Source organism: Equus caballus, chromosome 11 (genome assembly GCF_041296265.1).
Source record: "Equus caballus isolate H_3958 breed thoroughbred chromosome 11, TB-T2T, whole genome shotgun sequence".
NCBI lineage: Eukaryota > Metazoa > Chordata > Mammalia > Perissodactyla > Equidae > Equus > Equus caballus.
In genome coordinates, this window is record NC_091694.1 from 6,845,758 (window position 1) to 6,861,654 (window position 15,897).

The window sequence follows — 15,897 nt, forward strand, 5'->3', positions numbered from 1 at the left end:
GGGGCCGGGAGAGAGGGATGGGAGGGCCCCCAACCAGCGCCCGGGGACCTGCGCAGTGGAGGTGCCGTGCCCGCTCTCGGGGGCGGGACTTCCGGAGCCAGTCTTCATCTCTACTGGCTCACCTGAGAAGCAAGGTCCGCCCCTTTCGTTTAGGGGTTGGCTGAGGGGAGGCCTTCCGGTGACCCACTTCCGTTGCTCGCTGCTGGGGACTGCGGGCTGCCGGGGTCGGTGAAGGTGAGTGGGGTTTTGGGTGTTGGACCCGTTCCCTGCCAGGTTCCTCTGCCCTGCCGCCTCCGAGCTTCGCACCGACCCTTGTCGCACCCCTGCCGAGGCCGCCGGGCCCTGCTGAGGCTCTGCTGGCAGACTGCCTGGGGGTAGCTGCCGCGGCTTTGCTCCGCGTTCCGTTCCCCTCCCGTCCCCAGCGCGCGAGGTCGCAGGGATCAGGCTGTGACCCGGCCGCCGCCGACTTAGGCGCCTGCACAAACCTTGTCTCGTTCAGGCCGCCGCCAGCGCGGGCGACTTCAGTAGTCCGATTTGGGGGCTGGGGAAACGTTACCCGGAGATAGCATTAATTTGCAGAGGGACACTCAGTGGGCTGAAGGCTGCGCCCTCCCCTCGCTCCCGAGGGCTCCCGCATTCGAGTGTGTGGAGCGTTCAGAGCTTCTCAAGTGCCGGGTGCACTTACCCGTTCAACATGTTTTCATTGAGCACCTCCTATGTGCATGACCTGTTCCAGGCGCCGGGCATTCAGCAATAAATGAAAGACGAAAGTCCGTTCGTTTATGCAGCCTGCCTGCTACTGGTGCTGGGAAAGTCTCTGTAAGAGCGCTCATTTCTCTGGCATCTTTGAGAGTCACCTGCTCTCACCTCCACTCCGGGAAACATAAGCTGTCCTGAGAGGGAAAGAAAGGAAACGGCAGGTGTTGGCAAGTTTCTTTTTAAGATCCTGGGAAAGATTTCTTCCACCTCCCTTGTGATCCACCCCATGGTTTGTAAAGACCTTTGACGTTTCAGTCTTCCTGTTAATGTGTGACACTGATCTTATTTCGTTTAAGTTGACTATTTTCCATATTCTCTCTTGGTTAAAAAAAGATGGCTGTAATCACTCTCCATCTTCTCTCACATGCACATATGTGTTGAATACCGCTTTTAAGGGTATTGCTAGTGTACTCGGTGTGTGTTAGTGCAGCAGGGGATAATCAGACATGAATAAGAAGATGTTGGTATATTGCCAGTCTGATAGGGAGGGGGTAAAGAGCCTCTGAAGTTTGTATAAGACTGTGGAGCAAACTGATGTGCACAATTTCATTTGCTACTTTTAACAGCTTTCTGAGGTAAGCAGGGCTGATATTATCCCCATTTTCAGGTGAGGAAATTCTGGCTGAGACTCTGCTCTATTTAACTAAGCCTTGTTGAAACTTGGGTATGTGTCAGGTTTTGTGCACTGGAGAATCAGTGAATAAAACACAATCGGAATGGAAAATATATCTAAATTATTAACTTGTATGCAATGCATGAGTATTACCTTAGTAATATTTCTTTTTTTTTTCTTGGAGGAAGATTAGCCCTGAGCTAACATCTGCTGCCAATCCTCCTCTTTTTGCTGAGGAAGACTGGCCCTGAGCTAACATCTGTGCCCATCTTCCTCTACTTTATATGTGGGACACCTACCACAGCATGGCTTTTGCCAAGCGGTGCCATGTCCACACCTGGGATCCGAACTGAAGCGAAACATGCGCACTTAACCACTGCACCACCTGGCCGGCCCCCAGCAATATTTCTAAAGGCACATGGAGAGCAAACAGAGAACTGGGCTTGTAAGGATGTGTTAGGAGTTGGGGAATACAGGGAGGACCATCTAGGAGAAAGAATATGTTTATATGCCAGGTTGCACAACTTGAATTTGAGAAGCTAACCTGTCCTCCTTTTCTGCTTTATTAATCGTAATTCCTTTACTTGATAAATTTACCCACCAAGCACTCAGAGGATGCTGGTCTGTTTTTTAAAGACTTGCATGTTTCTAAAGATTTTATTTTTTTCCTTTTTCTCCCCAAAGCCCCCTGGTACATAGTTGTATATTTTTCGTTGTGGGTCCTTCTAGTTGTGGCATGTGGGGCGCTGCCTCAGCATGGCTTGATGAGCAGTGCCATGTCCGCGCCCAAGATTTGAACCAATGAAACACTGGGCCGCCTGCAGGGGAGCGCACGAACTTAACCACTCGGCCACAGGGCCAGCCCCAAGACTTGCATGTTTCTAAAATGCCCTTTAGAAGATTCTTTCTAGGAGCCGAATTTTTGATCTGATCCATTTTATTTTCTAGGATTGCAAGATGGCTGGGCGAAAACTTGCTCTAAAAGCCATTGACTGGGTAGCTTTTGGGGAGATCATACCCCGAAACCAGAAGGCCATTGCCAACTCCCTGAAATCCTGGAATGAGACCCTCACCTCCAGGTCAGTACCTCTCTGAGAGGGAGCCTCTCAACTTGCCACTGATTGTGGAAACAAAACAGTGCTCTGGAATTACATGTGAATTTCTGATGCTCTTCTGACAGAAAGTGTAAAGAAATCCATGCATTTTGCAAATGAAATTAAATTTTTTACATTCCTGTGATGTCTCCTAGAGAAAAGTGTGATCACAGCTCCAGGCCATCAGAATAAGGAACAGGGAAATTCCTGTGTGGATTTTCTGTTGCTCATGCGGCAATCTTAGTCTTTGCTTTTCCCTGTGAGCAGGTTGGCTACTCTGCCTGAGGCTCCACCAGCTATCGACTGGGCGTACTACAAGGCCAACGTGGCGAAGGCGGGCTTGGTAGATGACTTTGAGAAGAAGGTGAGACTTCAGGCGACTAGAGCAGTGGTGTTGTAATGTGGTTTCCAGCTAGGGAGCAGGATGGTAGAAACTATGAGGATGACAGTGAGGAAAGAAGGCTGGCGTTAACACTCAGACCCCAGAGGAAGCTCAGGAGAGATGGGTGTGGCCGCAGGTCTTGCAGTGGTAGATTGAAATGGTAAATAGGTGCAGAGAATTCAGGCTTTCTTCATTCAGCCAGTTTCTTATCCAAAGAAACAGTACAGTATAGCCTTAAATCAGGGAGCCAGACGGCTGTCAAGTTAAATATTTCCGTGAACTCTTCCTGAATTATTTCTTAGCCCCCAACCTGTCCCCCTTTAGAACAAACTGACATCTTTTCTACCTTTCACCATTTTCTTCATTTCTCTGCTGTTGTTTACTGTCCTTTCTAGCTGTGATTTCTCATCCACCTATCCTCTTCTGATAATTACACGTTAAACCTCAGTATATAGTTCTTGATTCATTCAACAGGTGCTTGTCGAGGGCCTGCTCTGTGCCAGGTACAGTGCTCAGTGTTGGGGCGACAACCCTAAGCAGCCTCTGAAGAGCCCGTCTCCATCTCCATCATGCAAACAGTACTTCCACCGATCAGCCCACTAGGGTTTCACTTAAAAGAGAAATCAGAATTTCTTTAGAACGCCAAGGTTCAAGGTCATCAAGTCCAACTGTTCTTTTCAGGTGAAGAAACTGAGGCTCATCCTAATAAAGAATTGTCCGAGGTCTCCAGTTAGTCAGTCACAGGGCAGAGAAGAAATGGGAGCTCCTGTGCCCCGTCTAATACTCTTTCCACTACAACACCCGATACGCATACTGGTTTCCTCTTGGAACGGAGAATGTGTTTTGATATGATCTGTAAGGATTAGCGCCTTTGAGCCCTTTCTGTGGGCTCCTGGGTATATTAATGACAACTCAGTGTCCCTGTGTTTGTAGTTTAATGCCCTGAAGGTTCCTGTGCCGGAGGATAAATATACTGTCCAGGTGGATGCTGAAGAAAAAGAAGATGTAAGTAGTTAAGACTCTTACTTATTCTAAAATTCTAATTCCTGACGGCTCTGTATTTCTTAGTGGTTAGGTTACAGCAGAGTGAATTAAAAGGAGCAATAAAATAAAACTCTAGAAAATGCAGCTAATCTATGGTGACAGCACATCAGCGGTTGCCTGGGAATGGGAGGGAGGGGGCTGATAAATTTGTTCACTGTCTTGATTGTGGGGTTGGTTTCACACGTGGGTACATATATCAAAACTTATCAAGTGGGGGCTGTCCCGGTGGTGTAGCGGGTAAGTTTGCATGTTCTGCTTCAGTGGCCCAGGGTTCGCTGGTTCAGATCCCGGGGGCAGACGTGGCCTCACTTGGCATGCCATGCTGTGGTAGGCGTCCCACATATAAAGTAGAGGAAGATGGGCACGGATGTTAGCTCAGGGCCAGTCTTCCTTAGCAAAAAGAGGGGGATTGGCAGCAGCTAGCTCAGGGCTAATCTTCCTCAAAAGAAAAGCTTATCAAGTGGTAGTCTTTAAATAGGTATATTTTATTGTATGTCAGTTACACCTCAACAAAGCTGTTAAAAACAATTAAGGAATTGGAATTGAATAGGAAGATTATCCATGGTAGGATTCAAATACCTAACTGCTTGAAAGTACTGACGACCAAATGTTGGAACCCAGTCGCTCCACCAAAGAGACCTCTGGCTAGGTGGTCAGGCGGCTTGTCCCGACCGTTCAATAACTGGCCCTTATGAAACGCAGGCCTTTTGTAGGTTGCCTAGATGAGTAACTCGCTGAAGAACCCTGGTCCTGTCATCGTACTCTTGTTCTCCTGAACGGGCTTCTGTGTGCCTTTAGAAAAAGCTGTAGTTTGCCTCTCAAAGCAAGCTCCCCCAGTAGGCAGGGCAGCCACGTATTATCCATACAGAGTGGGAAGGCAAGAGTGGGCTCTGGGACTTCTCATACCTTGGGAGCCTCAGGGTCAGGACAGTACAACTTGGTTTCAAAACAGAATTTCTCTCTTCTCTTAAAGGTGAAAAGCTGTGCTGAGTTTTTGTCTCTCTCAAAGGCCAGGATTGAGGAATATGAGAAGGAGGTAAGGATAAGCCTTGGCTGTTGCTGGTAATAGTTTTGTCTCTTTTCACAGTCACACATCTTTCACCTAGTGGCAGCAACCTGCCTTGGATTCTTTTTTGTATCTCTGTGGCCCTATTTATCTTAACACATTTCCTTTCTTTCCAGCTGGAGAAGATGAAGAACATAATTCCATTTGATCAGATGACCATTGAGGACTTGAATGAAGTCTTCCCAGAAACCAAATTAGACAAGAAGAAGTACCCTTATTGGCCTCACAAGCCAATTGAGAATTTATAAACTGGAGTTGGGGAGAAAGCTCTGGTGCTCGTCTTGTAAACTCCGGACATTAAAAATAATTGTATAGTGCTATGTGTGTCTGCTCCTTTGTGGTTGAGATAGGTAGAACTCTGAGGTGACCTCCTTGGAAGGGGGATTTTTGTTAAAATGGAAAGGTGAGCATACAGGTGTGGCTGGTCCGGATGTCTAACGGTTAGAGTAAGTAGAGTCAATTACTGAGTGCCCAGGGCTGCTGCAGTCCTCACAAATAACAGTAGGGCCGAGGACAGTGTATTTCACTGGAATATGGTAAAGAGGACTCATTATCTACTGATTCCCTCGAACTTCCTCTCTGCTTTCAAACCACTGGTCCCTAGGGAGTGCTCCTTTGTCCCTTAGTGAGTCAGAAGAACAGATGGGCCAAATTGCAGGTGTAACAGCAGGGTGAGTAGCAGCAGGGATCGGCTTTTCTGTGCTTCAGCTCTTCAGCATAAATGTGGTTTGTTTATTTTTAATTTTTAAATTTTTTTTGGTGAGGAAGATTGGCCCAGAGCTAGTGTCTATTGCCAGGCTTCCTTTTTTCTTGGGGAAGATTGTTGCTAAGCTAACATCTGTGCCAGTCTTCCTCTATTTTGTATGTGGGACGCACCACAGCATGGCTTGATGAGCAGCGTGTAGGTCTGCGCCCGGGATCCAAACTCGCAAACCCTCCGGGCCGCCAAAGCAGAGCGTACGCACTTAACCACTACATCACCAGGCGAGCCCCATAATTGTGGTTTAAAAGGAAATTTTGTCACAAAGTTAAAACTGGTTACAGCTTTGTGTTTGAACATAGAAAATTATTTTAATTCCTTCTTCTGATTTTAAAAATTCCTACTGTTTATTATAGTTAGCAGGACTCTTGACCAATGCCAGAAAATACAGGTGGTTTAAAGTAAGGTGCAGTGGTGGAAGGAGTTCTGTCGCCCTTGAAGTCAGAGGACCTGGTGTGCCTACCACTTACTCCCCTGACCATTTAATTGCTAGTTTTAGGTTAATTATTTACTCTCTTGGGACTTTCCTTTTCTCATTTACAAACATCAGAGTTGTAATGAGGATTAAATGAGATAAGCCAGGAAGTTTCTACGTAAGAAAGTGATCTAAGCAAAGGCATCTCACTTGATATGGCTTACATCCTAGGGAAAACCTAGAAGGGAAAGGGTAGCATGCACAGGCCAACAACTTTGTGACATTTCTATCAAGGATTACGGATGGACTTTATTGAAGAAGAGCAACAATGGCTGATAGCACTTAAGAAAGCAATTTAAAGGACAGGAGCAGAGGGGAGCTTGGGCACCATCACCCCTAACGGGTAGGGGTAGGGGCTAGGTTGAAGGTAATATGTAGATGAGGGGCAGTGTGTCTTCCGCTTGGAGCTGCTTTAGTTATAATCTGTGATGTTCAGTGGTAGCTGTGCCAGAAGACTTTGAATGCACAAAACAGAAAAATGAGTACCACACACTCCCTCCCCTCAGGCTGTGAATCACTGAACTGGCACCGAGCCATCCATGAAGATCTAAGGATGCAGACCAGTGAAAACAGGGATAATCTAAGCAAAAGCCATTCAGGTTGCTTCTGGAGTATGGTTAGAACTCATGTTCAAGGAAAGAACCAACATGAGTCCTATGAAAGTTCTGTAACATGGAGGGAGGAGTCTCAGGGCCAGCCTGGTGGCATAGGAGTTAAGTTCTCATGCTCTGCTTCAGAGGCCTGGGGTTCGCCAGATTGGATGCCGGGCGCAGACCTAGCACCACTTATCAAACCATGCTGTGGCAGGCATCCCACATATAAAACAGGAAGATGGGCACAGATGTTGGCTCAGGGCCAGTCTTCCTCAGCAAACAAGAGGAGGATTGGCAGTGGATGTTAGCTCGGGGTTAATCTTCCTCAAAAAATATGTAGATAAAGGGAGGAGTCTCTAGTATCAGAGGAGAACCTTTGGAAGATTTACTGGAAGGAACAGCAATGAACAACTGAGAATATGCTGAGTCCAGGGCATGTGGCTAGGATTGGGGCACTTTTAAATTTTATACCCTCCTGGATTGTTTGAAATTTTTGCATTGAGCATGTGTTGATTTTACGTTAAAAATAATCACTCGTAAAATAGGATGCTTTTCAAGTCACTAGAGAGGAAAATAAAGTACATCCTCTATAGCAAAACTTAAAGATAGAAATCAGCGAAACCAAAAGTAGCACACATACAGAACCAAACATCCTTAGGATAATTATGAATTGGTGAAGATCCCTACTAGGAGGCAAAAACTCAAACTGGGTCAACCCAAAAGCCAACTACAAGCTGTCCATCCTGTAAAAAAAGTTTTAAAAAAGGATGAGTTGGATGTGTCAATCAAGTCATTGCTCTAAAAACTGGCATTGAGGGAAAAAAATTTACACATTTATCCTGCCTTTTTGAACAACTGTATTTCAAGATAAACCAATAGACCTAGTTGATGAGAGAAAGTTCTTTACAAAGTATTCCAGTTCATAAACGGGGAAAGAAAAGTAACAACAGTAAAATCGCTACTTTGTAATCCCTGATGAAACAGCTTGCTCAGGCAAAGATCATCAATGGTTGAAAATGATTAAAGGAAAGGTTGATGAGGGACATGACAGTGATCAGGTTGTCACCTGATGCCAAGCCTATATTATGTACTTTCTGATATACTATATTCAATACACAGCACCATTTGAAAGGATTCTTGCCAAAAAGTTGAACCTGAATTTAATCAAGGCATTAAAACTAACTTCTAATTCGGAGGAAATATCAGGGATAGAGGAACCAGTAAATGATGCCATGAAGAAATAAAGGGAAATCCAAAATGTGGGACATTTGACCTTTTGTTCTTCAAGAAGTCAATGGAGTGGGGCAAGATGAGGGAAGGAGGGGGAGCTTTAGGTTAAAAGACGCTTGGGGCTGGCCTGGTGGCGCAGTGGTTAAGTGCGCATGTTCCCCTTTGGTGGCCCAGGGTTCGCTGGTTCAGATCCCAGGTGTGGACATGGCCCCACTTGGCAAAGCCATGCTGTGGCAGGCGTCCCACATATAAAGTAGAGGAAGATGGGCATGGATGTTAGCTTAGGGCCAGTCTTCCTCAGTGAAAAGAGGAGGATTGGCAGCAGTTAGTTCAGGGCTAATCTTCCTCAAAAAAAAAAAAAAAAAAAGGCTTAAGAGACCTAACATCCAAATCCTGTGTGTGGACCTTATTTGGATCCTGCTTTGCACCAATTAACTGAAAAGATAATTAAGAGATGAATATTGAAATACGTAGTGGGGAGATGATGTGATGTCTGGGATTTCTTAAAAAGAGAAGGATGAAAGGGATTAATGGAGCAAATGTGACAAAATCTTGATAACTGATGAATCTAGGTTGGTTCACGTACTATTTTCTGTATGAAAATTTTCATAAAAAATTTTTAAAGGATAGGCAAAAATGTAGTTATAATATTACTATCTAGCATAGTAGAAATGAGACAAAAACATGAAATGGGTCAAATGTAATTTTTAAATAATAAAGGGAACCATCCACATGAAAAAAATAATGATGGGAACCTGATGTACTGAAAAAAGCATTAAAATATATAAACCAAAAAAAGTTTAAAAGAAATTGCTAGAGAGGCTGGCCCAGTGGCGAAGGGGTTAAATTCATGTGCTCTGCTTCTGCTGCCTGGGGTTCGCTGGTTTGAATCCCCAGTGCAGACCCACACACCACTCGTCAGGCCACGCTGTGGCGGCATCCCACGTACAAAGTAGAGGAAGACTGGCACAGATGTTAGCTCAAGGCGAATCTCACTCACCAAAAAAAAGACAAAGAAAAAAGAAACATAGCAGTTGTAAAAATTCTGACGTTTGCAAAACAAATGAGACTATAGCAGACTGTAATAAAAAGGCTCATTTAATAGCTTATGTAGTAAGTTCTAAGCCATACGAACAGAATAACTGGAAACTGACAACATATTAGACTATAAAGAAAGCTTCAAAGTAAAAAAAAAAAAAAGAATAAGAAACTATAGCACACATCAACTAATCCCAGAGCAAATATTACATAAAACCAACAATTAATAGTCAAAGTATAAACTACAATAACACAAAACAATACAAAAATGCAGCCACTTGGAAATTGAAACACACTCTCCTAAATCTTGAATCAATGAGCAATAAAGTATGTAATTACAGACTGCTTGGAAGATAAAAATAATATGAACATTTCACATTAAAACATTCATAGCATTGAGTTGTGTGATATAAAAACTTATTACACAATACATTTTGATTACAGAAAAATCAGGATAGAGATAAGAAAAAAGTGAAAAATATTTAAAAGTTAATTGGGTTATAAATTAGTACTCATAGTTAAGTTGCATAAAAAGCTAAAAATAATTAGATCAACGGAAGAGAAAAGAACCTTCAGAAAAAGTCCATAACCTGTATCTAAGTAGCATTTTGTATCACTGGGGAAAGGCACTGATCTAAGTGTTTAAATATTTGTAAAGCAATAAGAACAGATCCTACGCTACACTAAAAATCAAAATAAATTCCAGTTACAGATTTAAATATTTTTAAAAATCCCACAAGAAACAACAGGAAAAACTGTAGGTAAATATTTACATAATCTTCAAGTGAGAGTTTTTCTAGGCATAACACCAAAGGAGAAACTAGAAACTATGATGAAAAAAAGGATAGATTGTGGGGAAAAATAAACCAGGCACTTGGATCAGCGCTGAGCTCATGTTCTTCCCCAGGGTGTGTGGCACCACCATACCCCCAAATCCTGGGCACCATCTTGGGCTGCACGTCCCACAGATTCCATTTCCTGAACATCTTTACTTTCCTCCTCTTGGGGTCCTGCTATTGCTTCTGTTCAGGCTTTGGTAATCTCCTCCCTGAGCCACCCATCTCTCCCTAAGTGGTCCCCCTGCCTGTACTCTCACCCACCTCCAGTCCATTCTTTACATTGTTGCCAAGGGGATCTTTTCAAAATGCAAATATGGTCCTTTTACTCCTCTGCTTAAAGCCCTCCCCTGGATTCCCGCTGCACACAAGCTCAAATGCAGCCTGTTACTCCGGGGTTCTCTCTTGGTACGCCGTGCTCCTTCCCCCGTTACAGCCACAGCATCCTGCTAACTGCACCTCCCACTCCACCCTTACCATCAGGCATTTGCTGTTCCTGCTCTAACGCCAGAAAATTAGGGAGATCTAGAAGATTTTAAAGGATTCTTTGTTGGGCGCCAGCACTACGCCTTAGACATATGCATATTCTCTGGGCTTAGCACTGTGCTTGGCATTTAGAAGAACCTTAATATGAATTCACTATGAATGAAAGAGAAGAAATCTAAGATGAAATTTGAGCCTTCAGTCAGGGGTTCACACCTAGTGTGGAGAGTATCACACAATCCTTGAATAAGGGGGCAAACTAGTCTATTGGTAAATGAGGACGACCATGCCTGATCTTATAGAGCACATACGAGCTTCCAGGAATTGTTCTAATCAGTTCACAGAAATACCACCTCCTTTACTCCTCACAAGAACCCTATGAGGTAGGTAGTGTATCAGCCAAGACAGTAAAGAAGTCCTCTGAAGGTGACAGCATTGCTAGTGATCCTTCTGCTGTTCTCCACCCAGAGGCTTTCTCTCGCTACTCAACTAATAGTTTCCCATGGCTCTCTTTATTTTGAAATCATCTCGTTTGTTCATTTAGTTCTTTACTGTCTTCTCTCTCACTACAATGTAAGCTTCACGGAGGCAAGGCCTGGAGGATGGCTTTAGGAAAAAGTGAAGTCGGAAACCCAGAAAAGCAGCAGTGGGTCCAGCAGGGCAGGCTAGGGCCAGGGCGCCGCAGCCACGTGGCAGGGCTTGGGAGCCAGCAATAGCTTCAAGCAGCATCCATAAACCGTGGCGGCCGGTTTGGAGTAGAGGGCGCAGGAATAATTCGGGGTGACCCTGGAGAAGGGAGAGGAGGATTCTGTACTTCGTTTGTTTGTTGTTTCTTTTACAGAAGTATAAGGAACAGTGACTTAAACTTTTTTGAGTCAAGAACTTACGAAAGTCTGAGGAACAATACAGCCTCTCTCTGAGCAAATACACCACCGCCAAAGCGCACATAACGTGAGGCATTCAACCTGGGAAGCCCACACATAGCTCCTTAGGAGCTAGGGGCTTCAAGGTAAAAAAAAATCACCCCTCACCAGAATAGTACAGTTTTTGAAAAAATTAAACGTTTTACTAAAGGATTATATCCAGGAAAGTGCGAAAATCATAAATGTACATAAAGGTCCCTTTTTAAACACTCTTGGGATCACCTAGGTTGAGTGTGCCATCTGTTTCCTGGGATACTTGGACTGATACAAAAGAATGGCAATATTACTCCCACTGTCCAATGCGCGTGCACACACATGCTTCCTTGCACCCCTCCTGGTCCAAGCACAGGGCAGTGGGTGGTGGATGCCATCTCCATGGACACAGAACCCACAGCTGGACTGAGGGCGCGGAGTCAGGCAGCACCCTCACCTGGACTGCCCCGTCTCCCTCCAGTGGGAAGCTTGGCGGGCAGGGAGGGGCCAGGGGCTTTTTTTTTTTTTAACCTGCTTTTAACTTTATAGTGATGGACACGCACAGAACACGCTCACTTCATTTGCACGTGGCTTTGTGGCTTGCAGAGGACTTTCACGAGGTATTTGGATGCCAATTCAGAGAAGTAACAAGAGGCTGGGCCCCATTCGCCCTCACATCGGTTTACCTTTCAAAGTGTGTAGTCGGGCTTGATCAAAAAGAAAGGGCAAACTAATTGCAACCGAGGCATCCACACACGCAAAAGAATGCTATTAAAAAGAGAAAATGTGCCGTACGGTTTTTGTTTTTACCTTATAAATAACACACAAAACAACCATCTTGCTGAAATTGTTAATTCACCCCAGATGGGACTCGAACCCACAATCCCTGGCTTAGGAGGCCAGTGCCTTATCCATTAGGCCACTGGGGCTTCACGCAAATGGCGGCCGATCACATGCTTCTTGAACTGTGACGCCGCGGAGCTGAATAATGACGTCAACAGGAAGCTCTCAGGAGCAAAAGCCGCTCGGATGCAGGCCTCACTCCCAGCTCCAGGGGACGGGAGCAAGGGTCAGGAGCGGGTCCGTAGGCCTGTGTGTGTCTAAAACAAGGACAGTTCTGGGATTCGGCTGAGGTACAGGTGTGCCATCTCTCCTCGGGATTAAAACGTTTCGACCACGAAGGGACTCGAACCCTCAATCTTCTGATCCGAAGTCAGACGCCTTATCCATTAGGCCACGCGGTCTCCCTGCGTACACACCGTTACCTAAATGCCTATTTAGTGATCTCTGGATGCACCAGCGATGATGCGGGGCTTAAGCACCGTAGCCCGGCTCCCTTCCCCGCCACCCCTCTGACGCACTCTGTGGCCCAGCGCGCTCAGTCCCCTCCGGCTCGAGTCGCCGGCGCCGCCACTAGCAAAGGGGCTGTACTTGGCCGGTGCATTTGGGCCCACTGGGCGTCGCGACCGCATGGCCTAAGGGGATAAGGCGTCTGATTTCGGATCTGAAGATTGAGCTTTTTGAGTCCCTTCGTGGTCGGCTTCCTTTTGGGCGAATGGCTCGCGCCCTTCGGTGGCGAGGGGTACAGCAATCCCGCGGGGCTTCGTTTGCGGGCTCGTTCTGCCCTCCCTCCTCGTCCCCGTCCCCGTCCCCGGTCCCTGGGGCCGCTTGGCACTCGCCTTCCAGGGAGTTCGCTCCTCTCCGTGGAACTGCGCGCCGCCGGGCGCCCTCTGGTCTCAGCGGACACTGTCCAATCACCTCACCCTGAACTCTCGCGTTTTGCGTAGCCCAGCTGGCTTCCCGGGACCTGGACTCGGTGTCGGGGTGGCGGTGCGGCCGCCGGCGTGGTGGAACCGCGTGAGATCTGTGCGCGTGCGGGTGCACGCCACCACGCACTATCACAGACCACGTGGCGCTGGCTTCTTATCGCGCCCCAGTGGCCTAATGGATAAGGCACTGGCCTCCTAAGCCAGGGATTGTGGGTTCGAGTCCCACCTGGGGTGGTGCGTGCTCAGACCTCTTCCCATAGCAACTTTTGGTACCTGGGACCCAGGGGCTCCATGTGCCTCAGCACTGCGCCGCCCAAGGACCCCTGCCAACCTTCTGCCGGGCAGCTTACAGGGCCTGGTGTTTGCAATCAGGATGTCTGCACGTCCTGTATTCCCGGCTCCGGGCTCAGTGTCGCCCTCGCCCCCGCGTTCCCGAGTGTCCTGGGGACACTGCACCCTTAAGCAGGGACAAGTCCTGCTCTCTAGTCTTGACCTGTGAGCTATACCAAAATTGGGGGCTGTTGGGTGAACCCTTCAGTCTTTGGCCCGCAGTTCCCGAGCCCGAACGTACTCACGGTCTTTACTGCGGTCGAACAGCGGTGGAGTGGACTCCAGTACCTGAAACTGGGAAATATCCAAAAAGTTGCCTTTACCCCAGGTGGGACTCGAACCCACAATCCCTGGCTTAGGAGGCCAGTGCCTTATCCATTAGGCCACTGGGGCTCGCGGCACACATTTGCAGCTTCTCTGCTCCTAGTCTGCGGCCGGACTCCGGGTCTTCAAGGCAGGGCTCAGCCGGGCGCACGTTTGCCGAGGGATGCAGTGTCGGGGATGCGCGCAGACAGGCCCTCTGGAGCTCGCGAACGACCGCGAGGAGGCGGGAAGACACTACCGTGGGAGGCGAGCTGACCAACCTCCAGCCACCCGCGCCGGGAAGCACAGTGGGGGCCGGGCGGCCGGCGCTGGGGCTGCCCGACCACCTGGACCATGGTAGGCGAACGCTCAGATTTGGAGGCATTTCCTTCCTACCATCGAGCCACTGTGTCCACCTCTACAGAACCGACAGAAAATCCAGGAATTTTAGGAAAAAGTAGTATAGGAAACGAACGAGAAGAGATTAGCATCAATCATGAATATTGAAACATAAACACTGAAAATCGTCACTGTCACAAGACGATATACAACTAAGAGGAACAAATCCTTCCAGTCTAATAGAAATATACACATAAACATATAATGTATAGAAAAGAAATGTATCAGCCAAATAGATACTTCACTCTAATATTTTATTACTTTAAAACTGTTATACAAAAAGTAATAGAAAGAATAAACATTTTTAAACGTTACGCAAGTTTAACATCCATATTAAAACCCATGCACATCTGAAAGTTGTAACAGCAGAAGCTTCAGCCAAGGTCAGCATTTATTACTCGTGGTGCCTGCGTTGAGGCCTTGCCTGTCCATCCCCAGCATCCCAGGGTACAGGGACTTGGACACGTTCTTCTTCCTTTCTTTCTCCCTCCAACAGGCAGAGTCTGCAGAAACCTTCTCCTTCCTCCCTTAACTTCAGCAAGAAGGAATAATTTAACCTACCTGGCTCCAGTCTCCTCCCTTGAGGATGCCTCCCTTTAAGTCAATCAATTGTCTGTTTGTTGAGGTGCAACATTCATGCAGCAAGGTGTACAGATCTTAAGGTTACAGCCAGATGAGATGCAGGACACTTCCAGCACCCCAGAAGGCTCCCTGTGCCTCCCCCCAGCCAATCACCAGACCCTCCTCCCCACCCCCCACCCCCGCCCCCGCAAATACCTTCCCAACTTTCATTACTACAAAGCCGGTTTGCCTTGGGGTTTTTTTTGTTGTTGTTTGGTGAGGAAGATTGGCCCTGAGCTAAACTCTGTTGTCAATCTTCCTCTTTTTGCTTGAGGAAGATTGTTGCTGAGCTAACATCTGTGCCAGTCTTCCTCTATTTTATGTGAGATGCCGCCACAGCATGGCTTGATGAGTGGTGCTAGGTCTGTGCCTGGGGTCTGAACCTGCAAACCCCAGGCCACCAAAGCAGAGCATGTGAGCTTAACCACTATGCCACTGGGCCAGACCCTGCCTTGTGCTGAACTATGTGCAAATGGAATCATAGTCTTTGGTAGCCTGGCCTCTTCTGCTCAACGTTGTGCCTCTGATTCACCCATGTGCACTCTTTTGCCCTTAGTTTTTGTTAAGGATGGTTCCTACCCCTGTGCTCTACTCTGTCCCCCAGTTTGTTCTGCTTCTTTTTACTTCTCCTTCCCCTTTGCGTGTCTCAAATGCTTTTCCAGGTCCCTCCACATGCCACGAATATCTTCTGAGGGCCTCACGATTCCAGCACTTTGTTCCAGAGTCAACCCACAGGGATGCCTTCTTGGTTTCCTGCTGCCACCTTCTCCCCGGGTTCTGCCTTGCCTCATCCTCAACCGCTCCTCTCCATTCCCAAGACTACTTGTGCCCCTCCCTCCTGCGTCTCCCAGCTGCAACCTCACTCCCCAGCTCCAGGGCTCCATTCCCCCTCCTGGGCATCACTACCTCAGGCCCACAGTCAGCTCCTTGCAGGCAAAACCGTCCTCATCATCAACCACCCTCCCAAGCCTGCTGCCTTTGTGACTTTCCTGTCTTGATATACAGCGTCACCCATGTCACACACCTGCTTCCACTCCACCTGGGCCAATTTTCTGTCCCCATAATTCTTTTGCATCTGCTGTTTTCTCTGTCCCTGTTGCCACTGCCCTAATTCCAGTTCTCTGATTGCTCACATGGGTCAGTCCACCAACCTGTGCTCACTTACCTGCAATCTTTCCTCGTCCATTCACTGTCACATTAATCTTC

At 47.1% G+C, this 15,897-nt stretch overlaps 1 protein-coding gene and 4 non-coding genes across 10 annotated transcripts; 2 read left to right on the forward strand and 3 right to left on the reverse strand.

Moving 5' to 3' along the window:
• Positions 1–102: 102 nt before the first annotated feature.
• On the forward strand, positions 103–5,275 carry ATP5PD (ATP synthase peripheral stalk subunit d). 6 transcript variants are annotated; one of them, XM_005597175.4, is made up of 7 exons: positions 142–234; positions 1,367–1,423; positions 2,321–2,451; positions 2,734–2,830; positions 3,782–3,853; positions 4,866–4,928; positions 5,075–5,275. In XM_005597175.4, exons 3-7 carry the CDS (start codon positions 2,330–2,332, stop codon positions 5,204–5,206), a joined length of 486 nt encoding a protein of 161 aa, XP_005597232.1. In that variant the 5' UTR covers positions 142–234; positions 1,367–1,423; positions 2,321–2,329; the 3' UTR covers positions 5,207–5,275. The 6 variants fall into 6 exon arrangements, with proteins under 6 accessions (XP_001496591.1, XP_005597232.1, XP_070083037.1 ...); XM_070226936.1 differs by lacking the exon at positions 1,367–1,423 and adding an exon at positions 1,326–1,366 and having other exon boundaries at positions 152–234; XM_070226932.1 differs by lacking the exon at positions 1,367–1,423 and adding an exon at positions 1,677–1,817 and having other exon boundaries at positions 154–234.
• Positions 5,276–12,125: 6,850 nt separating this feature from the next.
• Positions 12,126–12,198, reverse strand: TRNAR-CCU (transfer RNA arginine (anticodon CCU)). The gene has a single exon. It is a non-coding gene; the product is annotated as a tRNA-Arg (tRNA).
• Positions 12,199–12,440: 242 nt separating this feature from the next.
• TRNAR-UCG (transfer RNA arginine (anticodon UCG)) lies at positions 12,441–12,513 on the reverse strand. The gene has a single exon. It is a non-coding gene; the product is annotated as a tRNA-Arg (tRNA).
• Positions 12,514–13,199: 686 nt separating this feature from the next.
• TRNAR-CCU (transfer RNA arginine (anticodon CCU)) lies at positions 13,200–13,272 on the forward strand. The gene has a single exon. It is a non-coding gene; the product is annotated as a tRNA-Arg (tRNA).
• A 416-nt stretch (positions 13,273–13,688) lies between these two features.
• TRNAR-CCU (transfer RNA arginine (anticodon CCU)) lies at positions 13,689–13,761 on the reverse strand. The gene has a single exon. It is a non-coding gene; the product is annotated as a tRNA-Arg (tRNA).
• Positions 13,762–15,897: the final 2,136 nt, after the last annotated feature.

Excerpts from the sequence above, each read along its gene's own strand:
- ATP5PD (XM_070226932.1), top strand. The coding sequence starts at position 1,791 with ATGGAGAGCAAACAGAGAACTGGGCTT. Across the intron at positions 2,452-2,733 it reads AATGAGACCCTCACCTCCAG|GTTGGCTACTCTGCCTGAGG; the intron begins GTCAGTACCTCT and ends CCCTGTGAGCAG. Across the intron at positions 4,929-5,074 it reads TTGAGGAATATGAGAAGGAG|CTGGAGAAGATGAAGAACAT; the intron begins GTAAGGATAAGC and ends CTTTCTTTCCAG.